Below are 27,790 nucleotides of genomic sequence, written 5' to 3'. Positions count from 1 at the left end.
GACTAACAGGGTCAGATGCAGGCCCAGGGGTTGGGTGGGAAAGGCAGCACCTCATACCTTTTGTGTCCCATTACAACACATGGCCTTGATGTTAGTAATAACTTTATTATCTAGGGCCAAAGGCAGGGATAGTGGGGGAATGGATTTGGGAAGGGGGTCTGCAGCCTCTTCCTCTCTGACTCCCAGCTTTCATGAGCTCAATGAGGGAGAAGAGAATGATGGTCATTTGGAGCTCAGCGGCTGCTGGTGTTGAACTGCAGGTGATATTGGGTTGTAGGCTGATTGGTGTAGATTATGGAATTCAGATAATTCTGCCTGTGAAAGAAGTTCAGAGGCCTCTGATGCTGATGAACTTTTCCTCTCCCTCTGGCCCTTCCCATCCCTCCCTTGGCATTCATCCATGTCCCCCACCCCTAGAACTTACTGGGCTTTTTGCTCCATAGCCAGCTGCTGATTGAAAGACCCCAGACCCCTTCGAAATTCAGCACAAAGTTCCCTCTCCTGCTCTTCTAACTCCATTGCTGCCTGGGCTGAGTGCAAGGCCTGGTTTTCCCATTCGACATCCAGTGCTTGTTCGGCCTGGCGCTGTGCCTCCTTTTCGTGGCGTTGCACCTCCTGGACTTTCCTGATGGCAGTTCTCTGCTCTGGAGTCATGCCCTTCCAACAATAGGGCAAGACCCGGTGGGGAGCCACTGGGTGCTGAGCAACCTGAGGGTTCTCAGTCAATAGGCCACTCGTGATCTGGTTCTGGATCTCCATGAAATTGGCCTCCTGTTCACGCTGATGCTCACGGCGTTGCCGTTCAGCCAGTTCAGCTGCCTGGTGGGGCCCCCGAATATGAGCATTTGGGTGCCTAACTTCAGGGAACTCTCAGTCACAGGGGAGGGGAAGACATGGCCCTACTCTCCTCCGTCTTTGGGAGAGAAGGAACAGATCTTGCCTGGCCTTTGAATGACCTAACATGGGGGAAGCGGAATGGACAGGGAACTTCCTGCCCTCTGGAAACCCTTAGACTGAGTGGCTGGGGAAGGGAAGGTGATGTTCTGTTCTCCGGTCATCCTGAATCTGGATGTGGGGAAGAGCATCTTCTGCCCTCAGAGGGTCCTTAGGTGAAAGGAGATATCCTCAGGTAGATGAAGGGGCTGGTGCTGATTCAAGAAAGGTTGTGTGGGCAAAGACATGGCTAAGTTCCCCAGGGCTTTGTTCAAGGGGTTGGGGAGAGCCCGGTATACTGAGTGGCTCAGGCCATACCTGGGCTTTGTTGGCATTGGCCATGGCAGACATCATGGCCACACGGCAGGACTCCTCTAGCTTGGCCAACTGGGTGGCCCGCATGTCCATGGCTAGGCGCAGCTGGTCATTGAGCATATCTGCACAGAAAAATATGGCCAGGCACTATAGTGGCCTGCTCCATTCCTGGTTCACTCATTCAGCCATTTGTTCAACAAGCTTGGTAGATGTGTGGATGTGTATGTTTGGGAGGAGAATGTTCTAATTGTAGGATGTGGAAGGAGTTACTTTTGGGGGCTTAGGGATAGCCACAGTAGCAGCAACAAGGATTTCTCAAGTGCCTAAATGAAAGATGCAGGGAGATGGATAAAACATAGATCATACCACAATGTAGGAAGGGCAATGATAGAGGTGTATACAGGGCATTAATGAGAGCTTTGTGAGGAAGGTGAGAGGAAGACCTCCAGGAGGAGGTGATCCTTGAAATGTGTGTTGTGTATAGAAAGAAAGAGCAAAGGGCATTCCAGGGCATGTTTTAGTCCAGCCACACCAGTCTCCTTGAAGTTTCTAGATCATGCCAGATACTCGTGCATCAGGGATTTGCAACAGATGTTACTTTTGGCTCATGTTTTCTCTTGCTTCCCCTAGGCCTTGCTCAAATATTGCCACTTCAGTGAGGCCTTCCCTATGTCTCCTACCTAAAATTGCAACTTTCCTGTCCCCAATATTTATCCCCCTTCCCTGATTTTTCTCCCTACCATTTGTCACCATCCCATATACTCAACATTTCAGTTATTTTGTCTATTGCCTGTCTCTCTCCTCAATAGAAAGTAACATTGTTGAGGGCAGGGATTTTGTCTGTTTTATTTACTACCATGCCCAGCACCCAGATCAGAGCCTGGCACATAGTAGGTGCTCAATAAATATTTGTCAAATGGATGAAGGAAATCAAGATACCGCATGGTCTGTGTCTGAAACTATAATTAATCTGCTTTTGCTGGAGCATAAAATGCAAGTGGCTAGGGAGCTTTGCAGGGGTGAGATAAAGGGCCAGAAACTTGCCCTGCAGGTGGTTTTCCTGCAGGGAAAATGGAAATATTTTAAGTAAGGGGGAAATACAGATTTATATTTTAGAAAGCTCCTTCTGGGGGCCAATATAGAAAACAGTCAGGCTGGTGGGAGACAATGGAGGTAGCGAAGCCATCTTGGAGGGCTTAAAACAGGCCAAATATATAGAGCGTTACATCAGCAGTACTGATGAGAGAGTAAAGAAGAGGGGAGATTTGGATGCTTCATAGGGTCCTGGCTTGGATACGTGGATGCCATGGTGTGGCCACCACAGGAAGTAGAAGATACAGAATGAAGAGCAGGCTAGGGTACATGGATGAATTCTGTTTAGGAAGCTGAGTTGAAGGTAGTCAGCAGGCATCTGGCTATCTGGTTTTGTGGGTAGAGAGTCCTCAGCACAGAGGTGGTGGGTGACGTGGCAGCTGAAACCAGGACAAGGGCCAGGGGCACCTGCAGTAAGTATGCAGGGTAGGGAAAGCAGTGTGACATAGACCGAGTCTCAAGAAAGGAGTAAGGGAAAAGGAGCCCACAAAGGGCAGATACACAGAAGGAATGGCCAGAGAGCCAGAGAGCTAAGAGCAGGATGTACTATGACAGAAGCCAAGGAAGAGAGAGGATTAAGAAGGATGTGATCAGAGTCAAGGGTGACAAGAATGGTCCAGTCAAGGAGGAAAGATTTAACTAGAGTCTCTGGTACTTGATAATACAAAGGCATTGGTGATTTTAGTAAAAGTAGTGTCAGTGAAGTTGGGTGGGGAGAAAGGAGATCTCAGGGGGTTGTGGTGTAATGGAAAGGAAGAAAACACAGCAAGTGGAAGCAGATTTTTCAAAATGTATGGCTGTAAAGGAAAACAGCTCACAGCATCCAGAGAAATCACAGGGTGCAGGGATGCTTTTTTTTTTTTTAAATATGGGTTAGACATAAGCATGTTTACAGCAGGCACAGAAGGGACCAGTGGAAGAGGAAATGTTGAAAACACAGGGCAGGGAATACTGTAGAGAGCACAGCCTGGGGGCAGGTGGAGGGAGGGACACGGATAATGGGGTCCAGAACATAGGCTTAAGGCTTAGCTTTGAAGAGGTCCAAGGAACGGATTTCAGAGGCTGGAGGGTGGCAGAGGTTAGGGAGGATGGATAGAGGTGTGTGGTTTCATTTCATTCCTCACTGCAACCCAGAGAGGAAAGGATCAACACCATTTTTCAGGTGGAGACACTAAGAGGTCCAGAGGCGAAATAAAATGCCCAAGGTCACACAGTCAGCAAATAGTTGGTTGGGATTTGAATCCAGGTCTCTCGAGGAAATAGCCCATGCTCTTTTCATTATACAACATGTACCCTCCCTTGGTATCCCGCTGTTCCTGCTGCCTAGCTCTGCCTTCTCATACATCAGCCTGCTGCCACAGGGCAGCTGGCCCCATGGCGCCTCTGCAACTAGTCCCACAAAAGTCCCCAGATACTTCTAATTTCAAAATCCAATAGACAGGTTTCTGTTCCTACCTAAACTTCTCCAGAGCATTTGACATTATCGATGACTCCCATTCTGAGACTCTCCCTTGATCTCTGACCCTATTTTCTCATGGAGATTGAGAGAAGGCAAGTATGGTGTAGTGGCCAAGAATGTGGGCTCTGGAGCCAGTCTGCCTGAGTTTACTTTCCGCCTCCATCACCCGCTAACTGTATGACTGGGCAAGTTACTTAACATCTCTGTTAAAGTTTGTTTCCTCCACTGACAATGGGGATAATAGTAGTGCTTGCCTCACGGAGTGGCGGGGAGGACTGCATGAGTTACTATATGGTAGCAAGCTCAGCACAGTGTCTGATACACAGTAAGTGCCCAGTAAAGGTTAGCTATTAGTATTTTATGCATCTTTTATCCTACCTCCCTGATCCCTTTATTATGCACTCCTTTTTCCTCTATCACTCCTTCACTCAAGATACATTTCCTGAGCACCTACTACATACCAGGCAGAGTATGTAAGTCACCAGAGTTGTTGTGATTAATAAGATAGCTCTGACCTTTGTCCTCACAGAGTGCACTATTTTCCCAGGCTCCATCCAGGCTTAGTATTCTGCTGCTGTGCAAACCCTTCCCCGCCTGTAGGCCTCCAGATCTCTCCCTCCAACCCAGACTGGCTATATGCCACCTTGGGATCATATAGCTACATGGCTGCCTGTTGGCCACTTCCTCTTGGCTGCAATAATCTTCTATCTTATTTCTTTGCCTCTGGTCTTCCCCTGTAATCCAATTTCCACAATCGCTTGCAAAGTTTTATGTATAAAACACAAATCATGTCACCCCGATGCATAAAACCCTCCTGTGGCTCCTCCCTCCCTCAGTTAAAGCCAAAATCTGCACTATGGCCTAGAAGGCCCACTGGATCTAGCCCCTTCATCTCTCTGACCTCATTTCCTATCACTCTTCCCCTCACTTGGTCTACTTCAGCTATTCTGGCCATACTGCCTTCCTCAAACATTCCAGACACCCTCTCTCCTGCCTCCAGGTCTTTGTACTAGTTACTTCCTCTGCTTGTGACAGTTCTTCCTTCAGTTGTTTGTATTGCTCAATCCTTTATCTTCAGATCTGTATTCAAAGATGACCTCAGTGAGGTTTTCCTTATTTAAAATGGCAACTGTGCACCACTCTAAGTCCCCAAGTCCCCCCTTTTGTGCTTTTTCTCCCTAGCAACTATCTTAATTACCTTATACAGTTGACCCTTGAACAATGCAGGGCTTAGGCACACCAATGTCTCCCGTGTCCCCTTGCACCCCGCCCTGCCTCCTACAGAGTCAAAAATCCACATGTAGCTTGAATCCCCCAAAACTTAACAACTCAGCCTCCTGCTGTTGTTGATCTTATCAGTAATGTAAAGTTGATGAACACATATTTTGTATATTAAATGTATTATATATTGTAGCCCTAAAATAAAGCTAGGGAAAAGTAAACGTTATTAAGAAAATCTTAAGGGAGGGGTGGTGGGTAGCTCAGTTGGCTAAGCATCTGACTCTTGGTTTTGGCTCAGGTCATGATCTCAGGGTCCTGAGATGGAGCCCCACTTCGGGCTCTGAGCTCAGTGCAGAGTCTGCCTGTCCCTCTCTCTGCTCCTCCCCCTGTACTCTCTCTCTCTCTAGAAAAAATAAAATATTTTTTTTAAAAAAGAAAACCATAAGGGAGAGAAAATATGTTTACAGTATTGCATTTAAAAAATTCCACATATAAGTGGACCTATGCAGTTCAAACCTGTGTTCAAGGGTCCACTGTATAGTTTACTATTTTATCTTGTTTATTGTCTGTTTGTCCCCATTAGAATGTGAACTCCATGACAGCAAGGATTTTTCTATTTTGTTCACTGTGCCAGGCACAAAATAGGTGGCTTAATATATGCCAAATATTGAAATAGTCTTGTCACTCTGCTTAAAACCCTTAAATGGTTATTCACTGTCTACATAATAAAGTCACAATTCCTTAGTTTGGCATAGAAAATTCTTGCACATTTTCTCTTCCTCTAAGCCCTCAACCCTAGGCTGCACTAACATGAAACTGTTCACGCATCCTACACTCTTGGACTATTCACAACCCCAGTTCTCTACCTCTTTCTGCCCCTTTTCTTGTTCCCTTACCCTGCCTTGGAAAAATTGTACCCAACTTTCCAAAACTGATTCCTGATAGCTGACTTGTGCCACCTCCCCATCCTGCCTCCCTTTCCTTGTGAGAATTGACCACTCCCATGTTGATGTTCCCTCCATGTCCTATATACACTTATATCACAATACCTACCACTGTTAAAGCATAAATATTTGCTGATGAATAACTTGTGCATGTTATCTTTTCCTCTTCAACTAAACTGATTTTTGGGGTGCCTGGGTGGCTCAGTCCGTTAACTGTCTGCCTTCAGCTCAGGTCATGATCTTAGGGTCCTGGGATTGAGCCCTGTGTTGGGCTCCCTGCTTAGAGGGGAGTCTGCTTCTCCTTTTCCCTTTGCCACTTCCCCTGCTCGTGCTCTCTCTCTCTCAAATAAATAATTAAAAAAATAAACTGTTTTTCTAGAAGGGGCATGGTTTCATGGGATCATGGAGGGCAGGGTGCTTGTCTTGTTTACTTTGGTCTCCAGTTGTTCATTTGACAATGATTTATTGAGCTCCTGACACCATGGCAGGCTCTGTATGAGGCCACTGGGAGACAGGTGTAGAAAATTTGTCTTTAGTGAGCTGACATTTTGGAGAAAAGACAGACGTTCCACAAATACTTCCAGAATTAGTGACATCCACGACAAGTGGTAAACTGAATAGGATGCTCTAACAGGGATGATTTGAAAGGTGAGCAGTACAAATAGGTAAGAGGTGATCCTTGCCCTTAAAGGGCTTACTCTAATAAAAAAGGAGGATGTGGTCACAGGCAGTATCATAGTAATAGTAGCTACTGGTTACTGAGCACTGATGCTTGTGCTTTCCATACAGTATCTCATGTCATTCTTCTATGAGCTTTTTTTTTTTTTTCTATGAGCTTTTTGTGGCATGGATTATTATCCCCATTTTAAGGATGAGGAAGCTGAAGCACTAAGAAAATTCATTTGCCCAAACCAGGTGGTAAGTGGCAGAACCGATAGGTCTGTCTTCACTATGTTGCCTCCATATAATGGAATTTGAGGCTGAGTGGGTACTGATGGCTACACTGTCAGTTACCGAAGGAAGTCAGGGAGTTTGGGGTCTGCTCAGTCTAACCTTTCGGCATCAGCTTTATGGGTCACTGGACCTCCCCACACGGTTCTGACCTCGTGGGTGCTGTACCTGGCTCAGAACAACTCCCCACTAGGCCCTAGGTCTCAGCCTGGAGGGCACGGCTACTAACCTGAACACTTCTCATCAACCTTGACTTGTCGTTGCTCCTGCAGTTGCCTCTCCAGCCTGTACTTGAACTGCTCCTGCTGCATTTTCAGGCATGCAGCCCTGTCCAGGTCCTTCCCAGCAAAGCACTGCAGGCTGGCTGGGCCATAGTAGGGGTCACTGTCACCGAAACGGCCTGGAAACTCCATGCAGAAACGGCCAGGATCCCAGAAGTCAAATTCTTGTCTGTTCTTGAGCTGCTGCTTTTGCTCCCGAAATTCCTGGACTTTCCTGGCCAGCCTACGCGTTCGTTCTGCCTGTTCCTTCTCTAGCATCTGGGCTACCAGGTCATACTGCATCTGGTAGGTACCTGGGGGTGGTGGGCAGGGACATGGAGAAAGCCCCACAGAAGAGACAGAGCCCACTCTGCATGGCCTCTGCTCCAAAGGTCCATCTGGTTTGTCCCACCACACCCCAGGCCTCAGGCCCTACTCCAAGGCAGAACTGCCCTACCTCAGCCCACTCAGGCCCTTACACTATCCTTCTTAGCTTGCCCTCGGCCTTGGGCTTTTACCATAAGCTGCTTCCTTGCGCTGCTCTGTTGCCTCTCGAAGCTTTCGCTCTTCCACCTGGCTGTTGAGGGCTTTGACATCCACCTGATCCCAAAGAAATGAGGTAAATCAGGGTAGGGGACCAATAGTGGGTCTTGAATGCTCTAACACAAACTGCTCAGAATATACTTGCTTCAGAATTCTCCTATAGGTCCCCATTATACCTCCTGGAACATTATACCTCCTGGAATATGTTCTACTATCTGAATATGGTTTGTAAGCCCCTCATTGGTCTGGTCTCTGTCTCTTTCTCTAGCTTTATCTCAGTACCTTCTTCTCTGACCCACCTTCAGGAGCTCTGTGCTTACAGTTCCCTGTACTTCTTAGGTTGTTTTGAACAAATAGCCTTTGCTCCAGCTGCTCCCTCCACTTGGAACTTTCTTCCTCTTTTTACCTAAACTCCTATTTATCCTTCAAGACTGGCTCAGGCTTCACCTTCCTGATTCCTTAGGCAGGTGCTACTCCCATAGAATCTAGGACCCACTATCCACATTATGTTGATGTTTGCCTCTGACAATGATCTCCCCCACCAGACTGTGAGCCTATTAAGGGCAGAGACTGGGCCTTGCTTTGTGCCCTACTGCCCAATCAAGTTCTTGGCACAGAACAGATCCTGAGGAAATGCTTGCCAGCTGGATCTCAATCACACCACACATCTCTCGGCCAAATACTTACTTGTGTCAGGCACTATGCTCTGGTTTCCACAGCCACCACCATATATTAATATTCACTTTTACACTTCCTTTATTTAGCTTCATTTTACTGAGGAGGAGCCTAGAGCTCAGAGAAGACAGGTGACTCATTCAAAGCCACATATCTAGTAAACAGCAGACCTCGCCCTTGAGGTAGGAGGTCTTTTCCAGGATACCATGCTGCAGCCCCCTGATCTCTATCCACCTACCCAGAAACCTATTTTTTCTTAAACTATCAATATTTTCTGTTTATTTTGATTGTGATTCCTTTGAAACATTTCAAGATAGTGTAAAAGGGAATACAGTTTAGTGAAGAGTAAGTCCTTCCCATCTCTGTGTCTCAGCCTGGTTAACAGTTTCTTATGTAGCCTTCCAGACAGCACTTAGGCATACACAATACCAAATATTCTTTAGACATCTTTTGGCTCCATGTTGCCTGTCTCTCGAGAACCAGGTCACTCAGCCCAGAGCTGACTGGAGGAGTAGGCTGTCACTGACTTCTCTTCCCCTGCACCCCTAGCCCTCTTCCTTCCCTCACCTGGTACTGGATGCCCTCTCTCCATCTCCTTCCTTTCCAGCTGGAGGGGCCACTCAAATCAATGAAGACTGTAACAGACACTGCTACATTCCTCTATGGGTGCAGGAGTGAGGTGACCCCTGGTCCCAAGAAAGTCCCTGTTGCCTACTTACCCCCATGACTCGGGTCCGCACATTGAAGAATCGGCTCTGCCTATCTTTTTCTCGATTTCTTCTAGCCTCAATGGCTGCCACCTCCTTTGGATCTGGTGACACGTCTACCTTATACATCTGGAGTAAGAGTGGAGTGGAATGGCCAATCAGTGCTGACCACCATTCTTGACTACATCCCCACCTCTATTCCTTTCTCCTTACAGCAACTCACCAGTTGTTGATTCCTACTGATTTTACCTCCTGATGTATTTCATATCTGTGTCCTACATCTTTGCTGTCACTGCCGTAATTCAGGTCTCACAATCAGGTGCTAGACAATGTTCTCAGGAGCCTCAGTGGCCTCTCTTGCTCTAGTGTCACCCTGTCTATTCCTTTCTCTGCACTAGCTATCAGAGTGATCTTTCTGAAAGCAAATCTGACCATGGCACACCTCACCTTAAAACCTTTAAAAGCGGGATGCATGGGTGGCTTAGCGGTTGCATGCCTGCCTTCGGCCCAGGGCATGATCCTGGAGTCTTGGGATCGAGTCCTGCATCGGGCTCCCTGCATGGAACCTGCTTGGGATGCCTGAGTGGCTCAGTGGTTGAGTGTCTGCCTTTGGCTCAGGGCGTGATCCCAAGGTCCTGGGATCAAATCTCGCATCAGGCTCCCTGCATGGAGCCTGCTTCTCCTCCCTCTGCCTGTGTCTCTGCCTCTTTCTCTGTGTCTCTCATGAATAAATAAATATAATCTCTTTTTTTTTAAAAAAAACCCAACAACCTTTAAAAGCAACGAGGCACCTGGATGGCTTTGTCAGTGGAGTATGGGACTCAATTTCAGGGTTATAAGTTCAGGCTCCATGTTCGGTGTAGAGATCGCTTAAAAATAAAAAATCTTTTTAAAGAAACCCTTAAGAGCATCTTTAGGGGCCCCTGAATGGCTCAGTCAGTTAAGTGTCTGCCTTTGGCTCAGGTCACGATCTTGGGGTCCTGGGATCTGGCCAGCATTGGGCCCCCTGCTCAGCAGGGAGTCTGCTTCTTCCTCTTTCTCTGCCCCACACCCCTGGTTATGCTCTCTCTCTCTTAAATAAAGTCTTAAAAAAAAAGAGCAAATGGGGGATGCCTGGGTGACTCAGTGGTTACGCATCTGCCTTCAGCTCAGGTTGTGATCCTGGAGTCCTGGGATCACGTCCCACATCAGGCTCCCTGCACGGAGCCTGCTTCTCCCTCTGCCTATGTCTCTGCCTCTCTCTCAATGGGTCTCTCATGAATAAATAAAATATTTTTTTAAAAAGTGTAAATGGCTTTAAAGCAGATGGCTCCCCAGTATTTATAAAGTCTAACCCCCTTTGCCAGATTTATAAGTCTTCATGATTTGACCCTTGCTCACCTTTCCAAGTCTCAAAAACTTATTTACAATTCTTCCCCCATTCACATTACACTCTATTTGGTTTTCCCCGTTTCAGTAAATGGCACCACTATTTCCTGTTTGTTACTTATTCTTTAGTAAAGTAAAAGGCTAGAGGGCTTAAATTTGCCTGTGTTCTTTCATATTTTGGGAAGCCCAGTTTTGGCATGTGAGCCAGCCAAAGTCACAGCCAAAAACATTTTTGCAAACATAAATGTGATCGTGTCTCTCACCCGTTTAGAATCCTCCACTGGCTTCCCACTGCACTTAGAATCAGATCCAAACTCCTTACCATGGGTTTGAAGTTCCAGCTCCTGCACAGCTTTCTAATTCATCCCACATCACAGTCTCCCTCACTTACGGTCATACAGGAACACTGGCCTCCTATCAAGTCCTTCAACACAACAACTGTTCCTACCTCAGGGTCTTTGTATATGGTGTTTCTTTGTTTAGAATACCATTCCTGAACTTCTCCTATAGCTAGTTCTGATCCTTTTATAATTCTTATTTTTTAAAAGATTTTATTTATTTGAGACAGAGGGAGACAGAGTGAGCGCATGGGTGGGGTCGCAGGTGTGCAGAGGGAGAGGGAGAAGCAGACCCTCCACTGAGCAGGGAAGGGCTCCATCACAGGACCCTGGGATCATGACCTGAGCTAAAGGCAGATGCTTAACTGACTGAGTTACCCAGATACCCATGATCCTTTATTTTTAAAAAAATTGTTACTGAATAATTTGATATATACAGAATATATATAACCTATATGCAAGTTAAGAAACATGATAAAAGAGACCCATGAACCAACTCCCCATCTTAAGGAATAGAACTCGGATCAATATTCTTAAAGTATCTTATGTCTCTTTTCCCTCATCCTTACCCTAAGAGATAACCATCATGCAAATGTTAGCATTTGCTTACTAATAGGCATTAACATACTGTGTATGTATATGATTCCCTGGACAATATTTTGAAACATTCTCTTGTTTTGGAACTTGATAATGTATCATGTAGTGTGCATTTTTTCTTCATCTTACTTTTTTAACTCATGTTCATTCTATCATTTAACAAATCGTGGATTGCCTACTGTCAGACACTCCTATAAGGAGCTGGGAGACATCAAAGAACAAAACTGACGAGAATCTGAATCTTCTGTGGAGGTTACTTTTTAGTGGGGGCAGGGAGACAATAAACAGTATGCTGAAGAGTTTGTAAGAAGATGATATGTGCTATGGGAAAAGATAGAGCAGGATAAAGGGAACTGGAGTGCCAAGGACATGGGGCGTATTGCCATTTTATTTTTTTAAAGATTTTATTTATTTATTAATGGGAGACAGAGAGAGAGAGGAGATAGAGAGAGAGAGAGAGACAGAGACAGAGACACAGGCAGAGGGAGAAGCAGGCTCCATGCAGGGAGCCTGATGTGGGACTCCATCTGTCCCAGGTCTCCAGGATCAGGCCCTGGGCTGAAGGTGGCACTAAACCGCTGAGCCACCTGGGCTGCCCCGTATTGCCATTTTAAATGTGGAAGCCAGGGAAGGCATAGTTGAAAAGGTAATATTTGAGCAAATACTTGGAAGGTGAGGGAGTCACCTATGCGGGTATCTAGGATGAGAGCACTCCAGGCAGAGGGGACAAACACAGAGGTCTTATGGTGGACACAAAAGGCACACACTCAGGGGAACAACAGGGAGGCAAGTGAGTGCAGGAGAGGTAGGTAGGAAATGATATTAGAGAGATAACAGGAGGGCACAGAGCATGTAGAACTGTGTAGAACATTGTTAAAGGCTGTGGCTTTTACTCTGAGAGAATGGGCAGCCACTGGAGGGTTTTGAGCAGCGGGAATGATGTGCTCTGCCTTTGATTTTTAAAGGATTATGTCTGGCTGCTGTGTGGATAGACTGAGGGGACCAGAGGCAAGGCTAGAAGCAGGGAGACTAGATAGGAGGTGACTGCAGTTGTCCAGGCAAGAGGTGATGCTGAATCATGTCAAGTTTGTAGCAGCAGAGAGAGTGAGAAGTGGTCAGATTCTGGATATATGTCAAAGGCAGAGCCAATAGGACTTCCTGATAGATTAGATGTGCAGTATAAAAGCAGTATTAAGAATGATTTCAAAGATTTGAGCTGGGGCAACCCGAGGGATGGAGTTGCTATCAACTGAGTAGTCTGTGTAGCAAGAACAGTATGGGATGGAGGCAGGGGGAGGATCAAGAGATCAGTTTTGGAAGTGTTGAGTTTGAGAGGTCTGTTAGATATCCACTGATAGCACACAGACGGTATGGTCAATTTTATTATTGTTCAAAAAGATCTGCTGCTCCTCCCTGCAGAAGGCTTATTCATCCATATCTCATTGTCCTCAAGGTTACCCACGTGGTTGGTTTTGCCCTCTGCAATGGGAAAATTGACACATGCTAGTCCCAAACAGAACTAAGAGCCATTATGTGATTGCCCTCCACTTTTTCCTCTTCGCTCTCTTAGCAGAAGACATTGAGTCTGGCAATGTCCCAGGTAAGGGCTTCTCCTTCAGCGTTGATTCTGGAATGATGACGTAGAGCAGAGATGTAGCCAACCCACATCAGACAAGCATGGGTGAGAAATCCTTGTTTTTCTAAGCTGCAGAGATTTTGGGGTTGTTTGTAACCTCAGCATAATTCAGCTTATCCTGACTGATACAAAGAAATTTTTAAAAAAGATTCTCTTTATTTATTCATGAGAGACACACACAGAGACAGAGACACAGGCAGAGGGAGAAGCAGGCTCCCTGCAAGGAGCCTGATGCGTTGAGCCACCAGGTGTCCCCGATACAAAGGAATTTAAAGCTTTGAGGCTGTAAGAGATCTCTGAGTCAGTGTAGATGGGTAAGAATGCCCCAGGGGAGATGGGGAAAGGAGGAGTCAGCACTGGGGGCGAAGGTTGAGCGTCTGGTGAGGCGGGAGGAAAACCGTAAGTGTGGTGTCTGAGAAGCTTTTGGGAGAGAGTGAGCAACTGATGATATGTCAAGAGGAGGGCTGAGAACTGACAGGTTTAGTAATGTGAGGGTTGCTGATGACCTTAACATTTTTGGTGGGGTTTTGGGGATAAAAACCTGATTGAAGTAAGCTCAAGAGAGACTAGGACTCCGCAACACAAACAACCCAGTTTATAATTATTGTTACTTGCAAAAGAGGGAGGAGGAACCTGTAGATTAAAGAAATATATATACAGGTGGGAAAGTTTCCCTAGCATATACCTAGGAGTGCAAGTGCTGGTCATAAGTCAAAGGCATATTTAACTTTACAAGATAACACTAAGTTGTTTTCCAAGGAGATTATACCAATTTACACTTCACTCAGGTATATAAAAACTCCAGCTACTTTATATCCTCAGCAATACTTGGTATGGCAGACTTTAAAATTTTTGCCAGTTTGTATTATAATTAACAATTATAATTAACAATCTTTACTGACATTATCATTATTGCTAGTGAGGTTGCACATTTTTTATGTGTGTTTTGGCCATTTTTGATTACGCTTCTGTGAAGTGCTCATTCATACTTTTTATTCATGTTTTTAAAAAATCAAGTTGCTTGTCCTTTTCTTATTTAGTTCTTTATTACTGACACACTAATCATTTCTTAGTTTAAATGTGGCAGACACCTCCAATTTGTGACTTTTCATTTTATTATTTTTTAAATGATATTTATTTATTTTCAAAGTAAGCTCTATGCGCAACATGGGGCCTGAACTCATGACCCTGAGATCCAGAGCCACATGCTCTACTGACTGAGCCAGTCTGGTGCCCCTTCACTTTATCATTATTTTATGGAAATTTTATGGTTACAGTGGATACATAAAAAGGAATATGGTTAACACACATGTAAGTTATGAAGCACAACAACAAAATGAACACCTGTAAACTCTCAGCGGAAGCCAGAAAATAAATTATCAGTATTCTAGAAGCTTTCTGTGTGCACCCACCCTTTTTCACTTTCTTTATGTTGTAACTTGGATGAATTTAAATGTAGTCAAATTCAGCAATCTTTTCCTTTAAGCTTAGAAGTTTTCATTATTTAAGAAATTCCCTGAGGTCATATTCTGCTATATATTCTAAAATGTCTAGAATTTTGCCTTTCTCATTTAAGTTTTTTTTCTTTCTTTTTTTTTTTTTCATTTAAGCTTTTAATCCATTTGGAATTGCACTTTATATACAGTGTGAGAGGTAGGGATCCAATTTGATTTTTTTCCAAGTTTCATCTTTTTATTTATTTATTTATTTATTTATTTATTTTTAAAGATTTTATTTATTTATTCATAGAGATGCAGAGAGAGAGAGAGAGAGAGAGAGAGAGAGAGAGGCAGAGACACAGGCAGAGGGAGAAGCAGGCTCCACGCAGAGAGCCTGAGGTGGGACTCGATCCAGGGTCTCCAGATCACGCCCCGGGCTGCAGGTGGCGCTAAACCGCTGCGCCACCTGGGCTGCCCCAAGTTTCATCTTTTTAAATGGAACACTAGTTCTTGTCAGTTATATGAGATTGCTGCCCTTTGATAATTTTGTCCCCTTAGCCTGATTGTGACTGTTTCTCCCAGTTGAATTCATTTATGGTTCCTCTACTAGATTCCATCAATCAAGCTTTCTTGCTTTCCTGGACTTGTCCTAAGACTTTTATACTCTTCCCAGCCTCCATACGTCATTTTAAAAATGGTTTCAGGAATAGCCATGGCAACCACCAGACCCTTTCCATGTCCAAGTCTAGGCACCAACCCCAACCTACTCACTCATTCCCATTTGTCACCACAATGTAAGGTCACTGAAGGGGATGATTTTGCAGATATTTTAAGCTTCTTGGATTGCTAAAACCATGACCTTGTAATGAGCAGGTATAAGGTGATAGGAGGATGAAAGTATGAAGGAGAAGGATAGAAAATACGGGCACGAGAGAAGGGAAAGGGACAGAGGTGGCAGAGCATGGTGGGGGGAGGCAAAAAAAGGAAAGGGGAAGGAGAGCAACAGAACAGTAGACAGAGATGGAGGACGGAGAGCAAGAGAAGGGGAAGGAGGAAAGCAAGGAAGGGGGTTAGATGGAGAAGAGGAAATGGGATGGGGATGAAGCATGGAGGAGATAGATAAAATGGGGAGAAAGGAAGGAGGATAAGCGTGGAGAGCACTGGCTTAGGGACTGTGACTCCCAGGGGTTCACACGAAATACCTTTCTTAGCAACGAGTGTCAATTTTGAAGCTCCCAGCTCAAGCAGCCAACAAGTGGCTCAGGTCCAAGACTGTTCTTGGGCTACAGCAGCAGTCCCTGAGCTCTGCTTGGAGGAAAATGAGAGAGATGGATAAAGACAGTATCTCTGGCTGTAGCTTTCCTTACCTCATAGCGTTCCTCACCCCGTAACCCAGATGCTCCAGAGTACCTTCATCTCCCTTCACATTCCATCCCCCTTCCCACCCCAACCCATCCCTACTCCCATTCCACTGCACTTCCAACCCTACTTCAACCTCTGCACGGTCTGAGCTCACCCAACACCGCGTCCTCCCGCTGGCCCCTCTGTCCTGGGGGTCCTTCCAATTCCCGACCCTGTTCTTGTTTGATCCTTCAGGCCGGCCAGGCTAAAGCCACAGCTAAGCTCCCACCTTCCTCTTGCCCTGGAGGGCATAACTCTGCTGTCACTTCTGTCTCAGCAAGGGTGGGCTCCAGTCCTGTCTGCTTCCTCGGATCTGAAAAGCTGCTGAGTCCGCCGTCACTGCCTCCTCTAAGGTTCGGTAGGCAGAGTCAGCCTTTTGCGTTGCCACGCAACAAGAAAGGGGGGCGGGACCCAACTCTTGTTTCAAGCTCGCGCCCTGGCAACGGATCAACAAAACTTCCACGCCCCGCCCCTGGTTCCGCTCTCGCCGGAAGCCGGAAATCCCGTTAGGCCTGCACTTATTCTCGCGAGGTTTGTCCTACGCCCGGCCTGCACTGCGGTGTTTCCCGCGCGGGCTACCCCAGTTCCCGGGTGTACGGCGCGGCCTTTTGTACAGCCGCCGGCGCCGCCGCCGTCATGGGTTTCCTGAAACTGATTGAGATCGAGAACTTTAAGTCGTACAAGGGTCGGCAGATTATCGGACCGTTTCAGAGGTTCACCGCCATCATTGGACCCAATGGCTCTGGTGAGAAATAAACGGGGCTGCGGCCCTGCGCACGTCCCGGCCTGGACCCCCTAATCCGGCAGCAGAGTAGTATAACCCAGCCCGTGCGACCTGAAATGTCGGGAACCCTTACAGGTTTTTTTTCCTCCTGAGCGGGTGCGGGTCGAACCCGCTTTCCCCGCTCGGGTGCTCTGACTCCAACCTGTTCCCCAAGTGTCACTTGCCTGCTCTCTGCGCGGCCCCCGCCCGGGAGCGAGTGGTACGGGCCGATCTGTACGTTACCCCGCCCACTGCCCCCTCCCGCCAAAAGTGGCGCGTCCGGAGTTGTCAGCCAGCTGCGGGCCGCGCAGTTCCCCGCCGGACCTGCTGCATCCGGCCACCTCCTCTACCTTGTTTGAACTCTCCGGAAAGCGTGGGACTGCTGGTAGCCCTCCCAAAGCCTCCGGTCCCCAGCAGTACACTTCTGCCCAGCGCCCCCTCCCGCCTCACTTTGGTATGCTCCAATTCCTCCTTTTTTTACTCTCCTCCCAAGGCGGCACTTTTGAATTTCTGACTCAGCCCTCCTGTCTCCCGCGGGAGTGCTTGCGACGTCCATCCTCCACCCCCATCTCAGAGATGGGAATGCTTCGAAATCCCCCCCCCTTTGCTATCACTGAAACCCTTTAAAGAACTCATTTGCTCGCCAAATTTATTGAATGCTTGTTGTTTTATAAGTAGTTATTCAAGGTGCTATAGAAACAGCGGAGAATAGAGTAAGTCTTGCTCTCAGGGGACTTGCAATGGAAATACAATAATAAAGGAGAAAATAATACAATTTTTGGCTGTGATGAATGCTAGACAGGAAATTAAGTTGATGGAATACAGTGACTTGAGTGGTGTTTTTAGAAAGAGCGGTTAGTAGATACTGTATTATATGTTTGAAAGTTTCTGCAAGAATAGATTTTAAAGGTTCTCATCACAAGGGAAAATTGTGAGGTGATGGATGTTAACTTACTGTGATAATCATTGCTTCATATATATGAATATGGAATCATTATGTTGTATACCTGAAACTAATACAGTGTTATATGTCAGTTATATCTCACCAAAACTGGAGGAGGGGAAGGGTGGTCAGGTCTTTCATAGTTTGACTCCTCATCTCTAAATAATAAACTATTGAGAGCTTGGGTGGCTCAGTTGGTTAAGTGTTTTGGACTCTTGATCTCAGCGCAGGTCTTTATCTCAGGCTTGTGAGTTCAAGACCCCTGTTGGGCTCCATGCTGGGCATGGAGCCTACTTTATTATTTTTTATTTTATTTTATTTTTTTTATTTATTTATGATAGTCACAGAGAGAGAGAGAGAGAGAGGCAGAGACACAGGCAGAGGGAGAAGCGGGCTCCATGCACCGGCAGCCCGACGTGGGATTCGATCCGGGGTCTCCAGGATCGCGCCCTGGGCCAAAGGCAGGCGCCAAACCGCTGCGCCACCCAGGGATCCCTGGAGCCTACTTTAAAAAAAAAAAGTAAATGATACACTATGGATTCCTCCCATCTACCCCCACAAGCAATCTGGAATCCTGCTGTGTTCCTCCGCCCCAGAGATGTTCTAGCTAAATCATTTTCTAAAATGAGGGGCTATCCTTGCTGACATAGCTCAAACTCATGAACCTTCCCTGGAGTTTTGCCTGTTTTTGGTGCTCTTTGTAGACCAAGTTTTTTCAACAGCGCCACTGTTGACGTTTCTAAGATAACTCTTTGCTATGGGTTTCTTCCTGTACATTGTAGGATGTTTAGTGGCATCCTTGTCTTTTACAAACTAGGTGGTAGCTCCCCAGTCCCCAGGTGTGACAACCAAAAATGTCTCCAGACATTGCCAATGTCCCCTGAGAGGTGGGGCAAATCACTCCCTGCTTCCTCCAACCTTGCTTCAGAACCAGTGGCCTAGAGGGGCTGATGCTTGGGGTTCCACTCCAGTTTCTTAGGATTTTCCTTTTGGAAAGAGCCAGAATCCACCTCTTAGCATTCACTCCTCTCAGTGTGGGTAGATTTGTATATCCAGCTTCAAAAAAGACCTTTGGTTTGGACCCCCTCCCCAACCCCCCTAGTTCTTCAATGCTCACCTCCACAAGCCATTCCTTGGGTCCTCTCAGTGAATTACTCTTTTTCTCTGGAACGCAATAGACACTTGGCATGTGTTAATGTTTATTTTCTTCTGTCTTGGTATTCATGGGATGTGTTTTTGTACCTTAATCACTGGTTTATGAGTGCCCCCAAAGAAGACATTCCTTAAAACATTTTATCCGTGTTTAGCTCATAATGCATGTTATAAAAATGTTTGCAATAGTGAATGATTGCTAGTAGGGAGGGCTTTGGTTCTGAGACATTCTTACTATCCCTGGAGAGCATGGGAGAAGCCCAAAGTTTGGAAGTGAATGCCTAAAAGTCTGACTCCTGGTCTGCATGGTGTGCTAGTCCTGCTCTGATACGGGAGCCGGAGCTAAGAGTCCAGACCTGTGTTAGGAGAGAACTGCCATTTATTGAGTACCACTGTGTGTCAAATACTTTATTTATTGGAGCCTTTTACATTTAAATTCTCAAAATGACCCTATCAGGGAGATATCTTGGTTTTATAGATGGGAAGACTGAAGCACAGTTATGATCACTTGCACACTAATTGATTCTCAGAGCCAGGATCAGAACCTGTGCCTGTCATGCTTCAAAGCCTTTGCTTCTGCCACTCCAACAGAGAACTATGTGCCAAGCATTATTTAAAAGGTTTTGCCTATCCGTTATGGTTTTTTAGATTTTCCAGGTGAGGGAATGGAAGGTCAGCTAAGAATTAGTGAAACTAAGAACCTGATCTATTGGACTAGAACCTGAGCTTTTTTTGTTGTTTTTTTAAAGATTTCATTTACATATTTGAGAGAGCAAGCATGGGGGTGGGGCACAGAGGGAGAGGGTCAAGCGGACTCCACACTGAGCATGGATCCTGACATGGGTCTTGATCTCGTGACCCCAGATCACACCCTGAGCCTAAATCAAGAGTCCAGTGCTCTACTGAATGAGCCCAGGCACTCCTAGAACCTATGCTCTTAATCACTGCCTTGTATTGCTTCTGTGGAAGGAATGGGGCTGCCATTTTTATAGCTGGGTAAAAAGGTGTGGGAAATCATATCCTCAGTTCGAGGTCATATAACATATTAGGGGAGAATCTTGAGATAGAATTTATAGCGATTTATATAGATTAAACTGTCCTCCAGTACTCCCCTAACCCCAGTCTTAATTAAAAAATTTTTTCCCTGAGGTTAAAATGAAGAAATTAACAATTGTGACTCCACTATTGAAAAGATAACCACTCTTAATGTTAAAAATCTTATTTATTTGAATAGCTGATACGTGCACGCAATATAAAATACAAAAAAAAAAATCCCAAAGGATAAATAGTAAGACTGCCTTCCCTGACCTATTACCTATTTTCCATTTGGGAAGTGACCACTGGTTACACTGTTTACATTTTCAGATTTATTCCTATGCCTTTGCCCCTCCTCAAGTTTTTATTTGAAAATATTCAGACCCACATGTGTGTTTTTGCTTAATCATTTGAAAGTAAGTTACAGACTTAATTATATTTCACCTCTAGGGATTCAACATTTGACTCCTACAATCATCATTCTCTTGTATCACCAGTAGATCATGATCATGTCTGGGAAAATTAATTTCCTTGTTATCAATTATCTAGTTTTTATTCAAGCTTCCCTAATTGTTCCCCAAAACGTCTTTTGGGTTTTTTTTTTTTTTTTTTTAAATAAACTTCTTTTTTTTTTTTTAATTTTTCTTTATTTATGATAGTCACACACACAGAGAGAGAGAGAGAGAGAGAGGCAGAGACATAGGCAGAGGGAGAAGCAGGCTCCATGCACCGGAAGCCCGATGTGGGATTCGATCCCGGGTCTCCAGGATCGCGCCCTGGGCCAAAGGCAGGCGCCAAACCGCTGCGCCACCCAGGGATCCCTCTTTTGGGTTTTTTGAAGGGAATCCGGAATCCAAAGTTCGTACACTGCCTTTGGTTGTTTCTCAGTAATCGCTTTCTGGAGTGGTTCTCCAAATCTTTCTTTTTAGACATTGAATTTTTTTTTTTAAGATTTATTTGAGAGAGCGAGTGTGAGCGTGTGGGGGTGGGGTGGGGGGTAGGGGAGGGCAGAGGGAGAGAGTGGACTCCTGCTGAGTAGGAAGCCCAGGCTGAGACATGGGGCTCATCTCAGGACCCTGAGATCATAACCTGAGCGGAAATCAAGAATCAGATGCTTAACTGAGCCACCCAGGCACACCAGACATCCACTTTTTGAAACGAACAGGCTAGTTGTCTTGAAGAGCATCCTACATTCTCTTAGGGTTTCCTCATGGTGTCATTTACTATGTTCCTATAACTGCTGTAAACTGGAAATTTGTTTAGATTCAGGTTAAATATTTTTGGCAAGATACTTCATACGTGATGCTCTATGGGTCCTATTATATCACAATAAGAACATGCCCCTTTTTTGAGAGAGAGAGCACCATGATTGTGTGTGTGTAGGGTGGAAGGGGCAGAAGGAGAGAATCTTAAGCAGATGATGTGCTGAGTGGGGAGCCCTATGTTGGGCTTGATTCCATGACCCCAAGATCACGACCCAAGCTAAAATCAAGAGTCAGACGCCCAACCAACTCATCTACCCTTGTGTCCCTAGCAATATGCCTTTTAAAAAATTATAGTAAAATATACATAGCAAAATTTGCCATCTTAACAAATTTTTGAGTGTACAGTTCAGTTGTGTTAAGTATCTTTACATTGTACAACTGATCTGAACTTTTTCATCCTGCAAAATTGAAATTGTACTCAATAAACAGCAACTCCCCATTATTACCTTCCCTCAGCTCTTCTTTTGTTTTCTTTTTTCACTTTTAAACTTGGTTGCGATGATACTATGTTGAGTTTTATATCTGCTTATTTCTTCTATTGTGGGCATTTCCTCATGTCATTAAAGGTTGTATAACAATCCATTATGTGAATATGCCCTTTCCTTAGATGGAGTTCTAGTCTTGCTTTAGATAATAACTGCATGGGGACTGTTTTTCTAAGCTTTTGAACCAAGGCTTTAGTGAGGGTGGAGCAGTGTTTCCTGACTTCCTTCTCCTCCTTTGCTTTGCCCCCTACTCCCTTAGGTAAGTCAAATCTCATGGATGCAATCAGCTTTGTGTTGGGTGAGAAAACCAGCAACCTGCGAGTAAAGACCCTGAGGGACCTGATCCACGGAGCACCTGTGGGCAAGCCAGCTGCCAACCGGGCCTTTGTCAGCATGGTCTACTCTGAGGAGGGTGCTGAGGACCGCACCTTTGCTCGTGTCATTGTTGGTGGGTGAGGCTGGCCAGAAGGCTCCCCTTGGGTCCTGGGAGGTGACTAGACTAGTTGGCTGGGATAAGAGGGAGATCTGACCTTCAGCCAACTCATTCTCTGTCTTGTAGGGGGTTCCTCTGAGTACAAGATCAACAACAAAGTGGTCCAGCTACATGAGTACAGTGAGGAATTAGAGAAGTTGGGCATTCTCATCAAAGCTCGTAACTTCCTCGTCTTCCAGGTGAGCATTTTTGACAGTTATTGGCTATCTGCTGTTTGCCCATCCTCAGTGGGCCTGCTCCATCTTGAGCTTCATCTCTCCCCTGAACTAATGTAGTAGCTTCCTCACTGGGCTTACTGACTCCAGTCTGGATCCTTCTAGTTCATCCCTTAGGCTAGGTTCATCTCAGGAGGGCACAGATCTGTTTCTTTCCTTTTTCTTCTTAAAGCATTTCAATGATTTGTCATTGCCTCATGATGGTGGTTCTCAAATTGTAGTCTCTGGATCAGCATCAACTGGGGACATGTTAGAATTGCACATTCTCTGGTTCCATCCCGGACCTATGGACATATGGACATAGGGGCCCAGCACTGGGTATTTTACCAAGCTTTCTAGGTTATTATGCCTGCTAAAGTTTGAGAACCATTGCTTTAGCATAAACTCAAACTTATGCCCTTTGGTTCTTGCCCACCTCGCTAGCCCCTCATCTGCCAGTAGTTTTCCCTTCCAACCTGCATTCCAGCCCAATTAAACCATTATAGGTCCCACAATTCACCTGCTTCCTTTGGCCTGAGGGCCTTTGCATATTAATTGTCCTTTACATGAAATAACCTTCAGTTAAGAAACTTAACTTTCTTCCCCATTTTTCAAACTCAGCATAGATGTCACCTTTGGGAAGCTTTCCTGGATAGAAACCCCTACCAGTCTCCCACTTGCAAGCTTCATTTAGTCCTTTTTCTGTGCTACTTCTGTCACTGCATGTAACACACAGTGTTGTCTTTGCTTTTGTCCATTTTGGTTCCTGTGCACCTCGAGGCAGGAATGTGCCCTTAAAGCCCAGTGTGAAATGTAGCACCTAGTGCAGGGAGAGGGTCAGTAACCTTGATTGAGTGGAAATGGGTAGAGGGAACTGGGACGGCTAAGCTCTAAGTGGGGAGAGTGTTTTGACCTTTACTAGGGTGCTGTAGAATCTATTGCCATGAAGAACCCCAAAGAGAGGACAGCTCTATTTGAAGAGATCAGTCGCTCTGGGGAGTTGGCCCAGGAATATGACAAGCGAAAGAAGGAAATGGTAAAGGCTGAAGAGGACACACAGTTTAATTACCATCGCAAAAAAAACATCGCGGCTGAACGCAAGGAAGCCAAACAGGAGAAAGAAGAGGTAGGTGGCCAGGCTGCTACTGGGCTCTGAGGGGCCAGGATGGAGCTAGTGCCTTAGTGACGTACCCCTGCTTCCGTGTCCCTGTCTCCACAGGCTGACCGCTACCAGCGCCTGAAGGATGAGGTGGTGCGAGCTCAGGTGCAGCTGCAGCTCTTTAAGCTTTATCACAACGAAGTGGAAATTGAGAAACTCAATAAGGAACTGGCCTCTAAGAACAAGGAGATCGAGAAGGACAAGAAGCGAATGGACAAGGTAGAGGATGAGCTGAAGGAGAAGAAGAAGGAGCTGGGCAAAATGATGCGGGAGCAGCAGCAGATTGAGAAGGAGATCAAGTAAGAGGCAGGCCTGGGCCTGCAACCTGTGGGAAACCAAGAGACTATGCTGTTTCCTAGGGCTCCTCTGAGCCTAGAGTCCAGTGCTTGCACTAGTTGTCTTCCTCTTGACTTGCTTTGGCCAGAACCAAGGACATTTCTTGACTTGCGTTTTTAGACAAAAAGAGCATTTAAGTACTCAGACTGGGTAAGATGGCTACTCATAAAAGAGAGAACTTGAAAGGGGTGGTGACCTTGGCAAGTGAGAGGAAGTGATGGGAGAGGCCCAGCTACTAGAATGGCTGGGAATGCCTTCCTGGAAGAGGAAAAATGGAGCTAGAAGTTTAAAGGACAGGAATTTGAAACGGTTAGATCAGATGGGGGCAACTACACACAGGGCGTTCTTGGGAGTTGTTACTGAGGGGCCTGGCCCAGCTAGGGCCGAGGTAGGAGTGGTAGCTTTACCTTATGGAGTGGCCGGGATGTCAGGCTGAAGCCATCACTTCCAGAGAGTAGTCATATTGCCCCTTTTTTGCAGATCTGTGCAGCATCAGGCCCTTGTTCTTTAGGCAATTCCCTGAGGCTGACTGGGGGCCTCAGGCCTCCCTTTGGGTATAAAGCCAGGGAACCCTCCTTTCTCCCACACTGCTAACCAATTTACTGCCTTCTGTACTGGCAAAAGGGAGAAGGACTCAGAGCTGAACCAGAAGCGGCCTCAGTATATCAAAGCCAAGGAGAATACCTCCCACAAAATCAAGAAGCTGGAAGCAGCCAAAAAGTCCCTACAGAATGCTCAGAAGCATTACAAGAAGCGTAAAGGTGATATGGATGAGCTGGAAAAGGAGATGCTGTCAGTAGAGAAAGCCCGGCAGGAGTTTGAGGAACGGATGGAAGAGGAGAGTCAGAGTCAGGGCAGAGACTTGACCTTGGAGGAGAATCAAGTAAGCTCTGGAAGGGTTGGGGCTGGGGTGGAGGATTGCTGTGCTGACAGAGACTGATTCGGTTGGTTGTTCGTAATGTAGGTGAAGAAATACCATCGGTTGAAAGAAGAAGCCAGCAAGAGAGCAGCTACCTTGGCCCAGGAGCTAGAGAAGTTCAATCGGGATCAGAAAGCTGACCAGGACCGGCTGGATTTGGAAGAGCGGAAGAAAGTAGAGACAGAGGTGGGCGTGTGTTTTAAGATGAGGGATACTGGACTGAGAAGAAGTGATAGTCTTAACAGTGATGACAATAGCTAACAACTAATGAACACTTACTATGTGCTAGGCACTGTATTTTATATGTATCCACTCATTTAATTCATTTTCTATTTTTTTTAAAATTTTTTATTTATTTATGATAGTCACAGAGAGAGAGAGAGAGAGGCAGAGACACAGGCGGAGGGAGAAGCAGGCTCCATGCACCGGGAGCCTGATGTGGGATTCGATCCCGGGTCTCCAGGATCGCGCCCTGGGCCAAAGGCAGGCGCCAAACTGCTGCTCCACCCAGGGATCCCTAATTCATTTTCTAAATGAGGAAACAGTAGTGCAGATGTGAATTAATTTGTCTAAGGTCACATTGTTACGAAGTGGCAGAACCAGGATATGAACCTGGGCAGTCTAGCTCTGAAGCCACAGTCTTTTTTTTTTTTTTTTTTTTGAAGCCACAGTCTTATCAAGTATACCTTGCTTACCGCCTTCCTAATAACAATACTAATAAAATAATAATAATAATAATAGTTGTCGTAGTACTCCAAGAAAAGCCTACAGTGTTCCAGGTATTCTACTACGCTCTTTCTTTAAAGATCTAAAAGAAGATGGTGGGCATTAATATTAATAACGGTACTGTGTTAAGCACTTAATATGTGTCCTATGAAGTGGAGGTTGCCTATATTTTACAGATGAGAAAACAGGGCAGAAAGGCCTGGAAAGCTCTATTTTGCATTGGTTTGAGCCTTCCTGATTGGTGAGGAAGGTAGCCTGGGCTAGGAAGAACACCATGAGAGGGTCTCAGGGCTCTGGGAGGCCCATCAGTTAGTGGAGCCACACTGAACACTGTTGTGTGTCTGCTTTTTGGTGGGTCTTCCCCATTAGTGACAGATTGTCCTGGACTGTTGGGCTCTTGAATGAATGGGAACATAGTGGTTATAAGCTGCTTATAGATAAGTCTATAACTCTAGGCCCCATAGTCTTAGAAATAACTTGCTCAGCCCCTGGTGATGATGTATATTTGTCTTTCTTCCAGGCTAAGATCAAGCAAAAGCTGCGGGAGATTGAAGAGAATCAGAAACGGATTGAGAAACTAGAGGAATACATCACCACTAGCAAGTATGTGGCTCTGCAGCCTTTCCTTTTCCAGGCCTGTTCTTGTGAACCCTGTCTGTCCTTGTGAGTCCCTCTCTGCCAGGAATATTTTCTCATGAGCCAGGGTAACCCCTGTATTCCCTCACTTTGTAGGCAGTCCCTAGAGGAGCAGAAGAAGTTAGAGGGGGAGCTGACAGAGGAGGTGGAGATGGCCAAGCGGCGTATTGATGAGATCAACAAAGAGCTGAACCAGGTGATGGAACAGCTGGGGGATGCCCGTATCGACCGCCAGGAGAGCAGCCGCCAACAGCGAAAGGCAGAGATTATGGAAAGCATCAAGCGCCTGTACCCTGGCTCTGTGGTAAGAATGGAAAGGGAACTCCTTTCCTGAGCACCTACCCTCCCACTCAAAGTCAGATAATTTTCCCAGCAGCCCTTTGAGGACAAGATTGCTAATCCCTTATTTAAAGCTGGGGGAACAGGCTCAGAGAGGTTAAATGACTTGCCCAAAACAGCACAGCTTGTAAGTGGAAGGATTACAGTTTAAACCCAACTAGTTCTGACTTATGACCTCATGTTTTCATCACACCGCTTGCATCTTCCTGAAGGTTCTGTCTTGCTTTGTTCATTCCTCTGTGGAAGACAGGGAGACAGGAGAGGCCTTTCCAAAGGGTAGGAGCCATGGATAGGGATTAGTCTCCTAGGAAGTAACTTTGTAGGCTTCTATATGATCTCCCTTGGCATGTACCAAACTATTCAACCTATTCGTTTGCATATAGATACATCTTAGGCTTGGCCTCTTGAACCAAATCCTGAGTTCCCAGATTCCCTGAATATTATCTCTCTGTTGCTGTAATTCCATTCCTGAGTTCAACTTAATTTGTTTCCATAAATAGTTCCTGATCTCTCCTCTAGACACTGCTGGGGAATTCATAAGGATGAATTAGGCTCATTCCTTGCCCTTGAAAATCTTACTCTTTATCTGATAGTTCTTAGGGAAGCACAATTAGTTTAGGGGGGCATGGGGGACGTGAACTAGAAAAAGATGTATTTTGCTGGGTGCTTGTAAGAATTTGAGGTAACGTATATAAGGTATCTGATATAGTGCCTGGGGTAGCAGTGCTCTGTGAAATGGTAAAAATGAGGTTCAGAAAGATGCTTTTGGGATTTAGGCATGAATGAAGTGATTATTGTTTTGGGGCCAGAGTAGGCTTTTCCTCCATGGCATGGAAGCTGTGTTCTTCACACAGATTTTGGTCTTCCTCTTTCTAAGCTAGGAATTGAGCCAGTTCCCAAAAGCCTCATGCTTCAATTTGCTCTTCCACTTTCCTCAGTATGGCCGCCTCATTGACCTCTGTCAGCCTACACAAAAGAAGTACCAGATTGCTGTAACCAAAGTTTTGGGAAAGAACATGGATGCCATTATCGTGGACTCTGAGAAGACAGGTCGGGATTGCATTCAGTACATCAAGGAACAGCGTGGGGAGCCTGAGACCTTCTTGCCTCTTGACTACCTGGAGGTGAGGCTGGTGGGGATGGGGTCAGGGCAGTGTGAGAGGGTCCCTCCTAGCCCTCCATGTTCTACCACTTACTGAGTTTATTCCCACAGGTGAAACCTACAGATGAGAAGCTCCGGGAACTGAAGGGGGCCAAGCTGGTGATTGATGTGATTCGCTATGAGCCACCCCACATCAAAAAGGCCCTGCAGTATGCTTGTGGCAATGCCCTTGTCTGTGACAATGTGGAAGATGCTCGTCGCATTGCCTTTGGAGGCCACCAGCGTCACAAGGTATGGATTCCCTTGTCCATGTTGGAGCTGGAGATTCCTTGTCCACATTAGTATTAGAGATTCTTTTATTCAT

General features: G+C 45.9%; 2 protein-coding genes across 11 annotated transcripts in view; one reads left to right on the top strand and one right to left on the bottom strand.

Annotated features, from left to right (window-relative positions):
* Positions 1 to 85: 85 nt before the first annotated feature.
* Positions 86 to 16,340, bottom strand: RIBC1 (RIB43A domain with coiled-coils 1). 4 transcript variants are annotated; one of them, XM_025988654.2, is made up of 8 exons: positions 16,109 to 16,340; positions 15,681 to 15,783; positions 9,113 to 9,229; positions 7,694 to 7,775; positions 7,145 to 7,489; positions 1,252 to 1,370; positions 425 to 819; positions 86 to 315 (listed from the first exon to the last, which is right to left on the bottom strand). In XM_025988654.2, the coding sequence occupies exons 3-8, from the start codon at positions 9,227 to 9,229 to the stop codon at positions 234 to 236; spliced, it is 1,140 nt and encodes a 379-aa protein (XP_025844439.1). In that variant the 5' UTR covers positions 15,681 to 15,783; positions 16,109 to 16,340; the 3' UTR covers positions 86 to 233. The 4 variants fall into 4 exon arrangements, with proteins under 4 accessions (XP_025844439.1, XP_025844441.1, XP_025844444.1 ...); XM_025988656.2 differs by having other exon boundaries at positions 15,995 to 16,219; XM_025988659.2 differs by lacking the exons at positions 425 to 819; positions 1,252 to 1,370.
* Positions 16,341 to 16,390: 50 nt separating this feature from the next.
* Positions 16,391 to 27,790, top strand: part of SMC1A (structural maintenance of chromosomes 1A) — a 49,712-nt gene continuing 38,312 nt past the window's right edge. For 5 of the 7 annotated variants that reach the window (XR_011998118.1, XR_011998117.1, XR_011998116.1 and 2 more), the window contains exons 1-11: positions 16,400 to 16,624; positions 21,782 to 21,970; positions 22,082 to 22,194; positions 23,132 to 23,335; positions 23,429 to 23,667; positions 24,329 to 24,587; positions 24,669 to 24,809; positions 25,870 to 25,952; positions 26,082 to 26,289; positions 27,263 to 27,448; positions 27,538 to 27,717. Coding sequence is in view for 3 of the 7 variants with exons in the window: in XM_072743466.1 (XP_072599567.1) it covers positions 16,516 to 16,624; positions 21,782 to 21,970; positions 22,082 to 22,194; positions 23,132 to 23,335; positions 23,429 to 23,667; positions 24,329 to 24,587; positions 24,669 to 24,809; positions 25,870 to 25,952; positions 26,082 to 26,289; positions 27,263 to 27,448; positions 27,538 to 27,717 (1,911 nt within the window). In the remaining 4 variants the exon portion in view is untranslated. Of the gene's footprint in view, positions 16,625 to 21,781; positions 21,971 to 22,081; positions 22,195 to 23,131; positions 23,336 to 23,428; positions 23,668 to 24,328; positions 24,588 to 24,668; positions 24,810 to 25,869; positions 25,953 to 26,081; positions 26,290 to 27,262; positions 27,449 to 27,537; positions 27,718 to 27,790 lie in introns of all 7 variants that reach the window. The other 2 variants (XM_072743465.1, XM_025988661.2) reach the window with 2 other exon arrangements.

This window comes from Vulpes vulpes, chromosome X, assembly GCF_048418805.1.
Source record: "Vulpes vulpes isolate BD-2025 chromosome X, VulVul3, whole genome shotgun sequence".
Lineage (NCBI taxonomy): Eukaryota > Metazoa > Chordata > Mammalia > Carnivora > Canidae > Vulpes > Vulpes vulpes.
The sequence above is the reverse complement of the archived record's forward strand: the minus strand, read 5'-3'. Positions and strand labels throughout refer to the sequence as shown.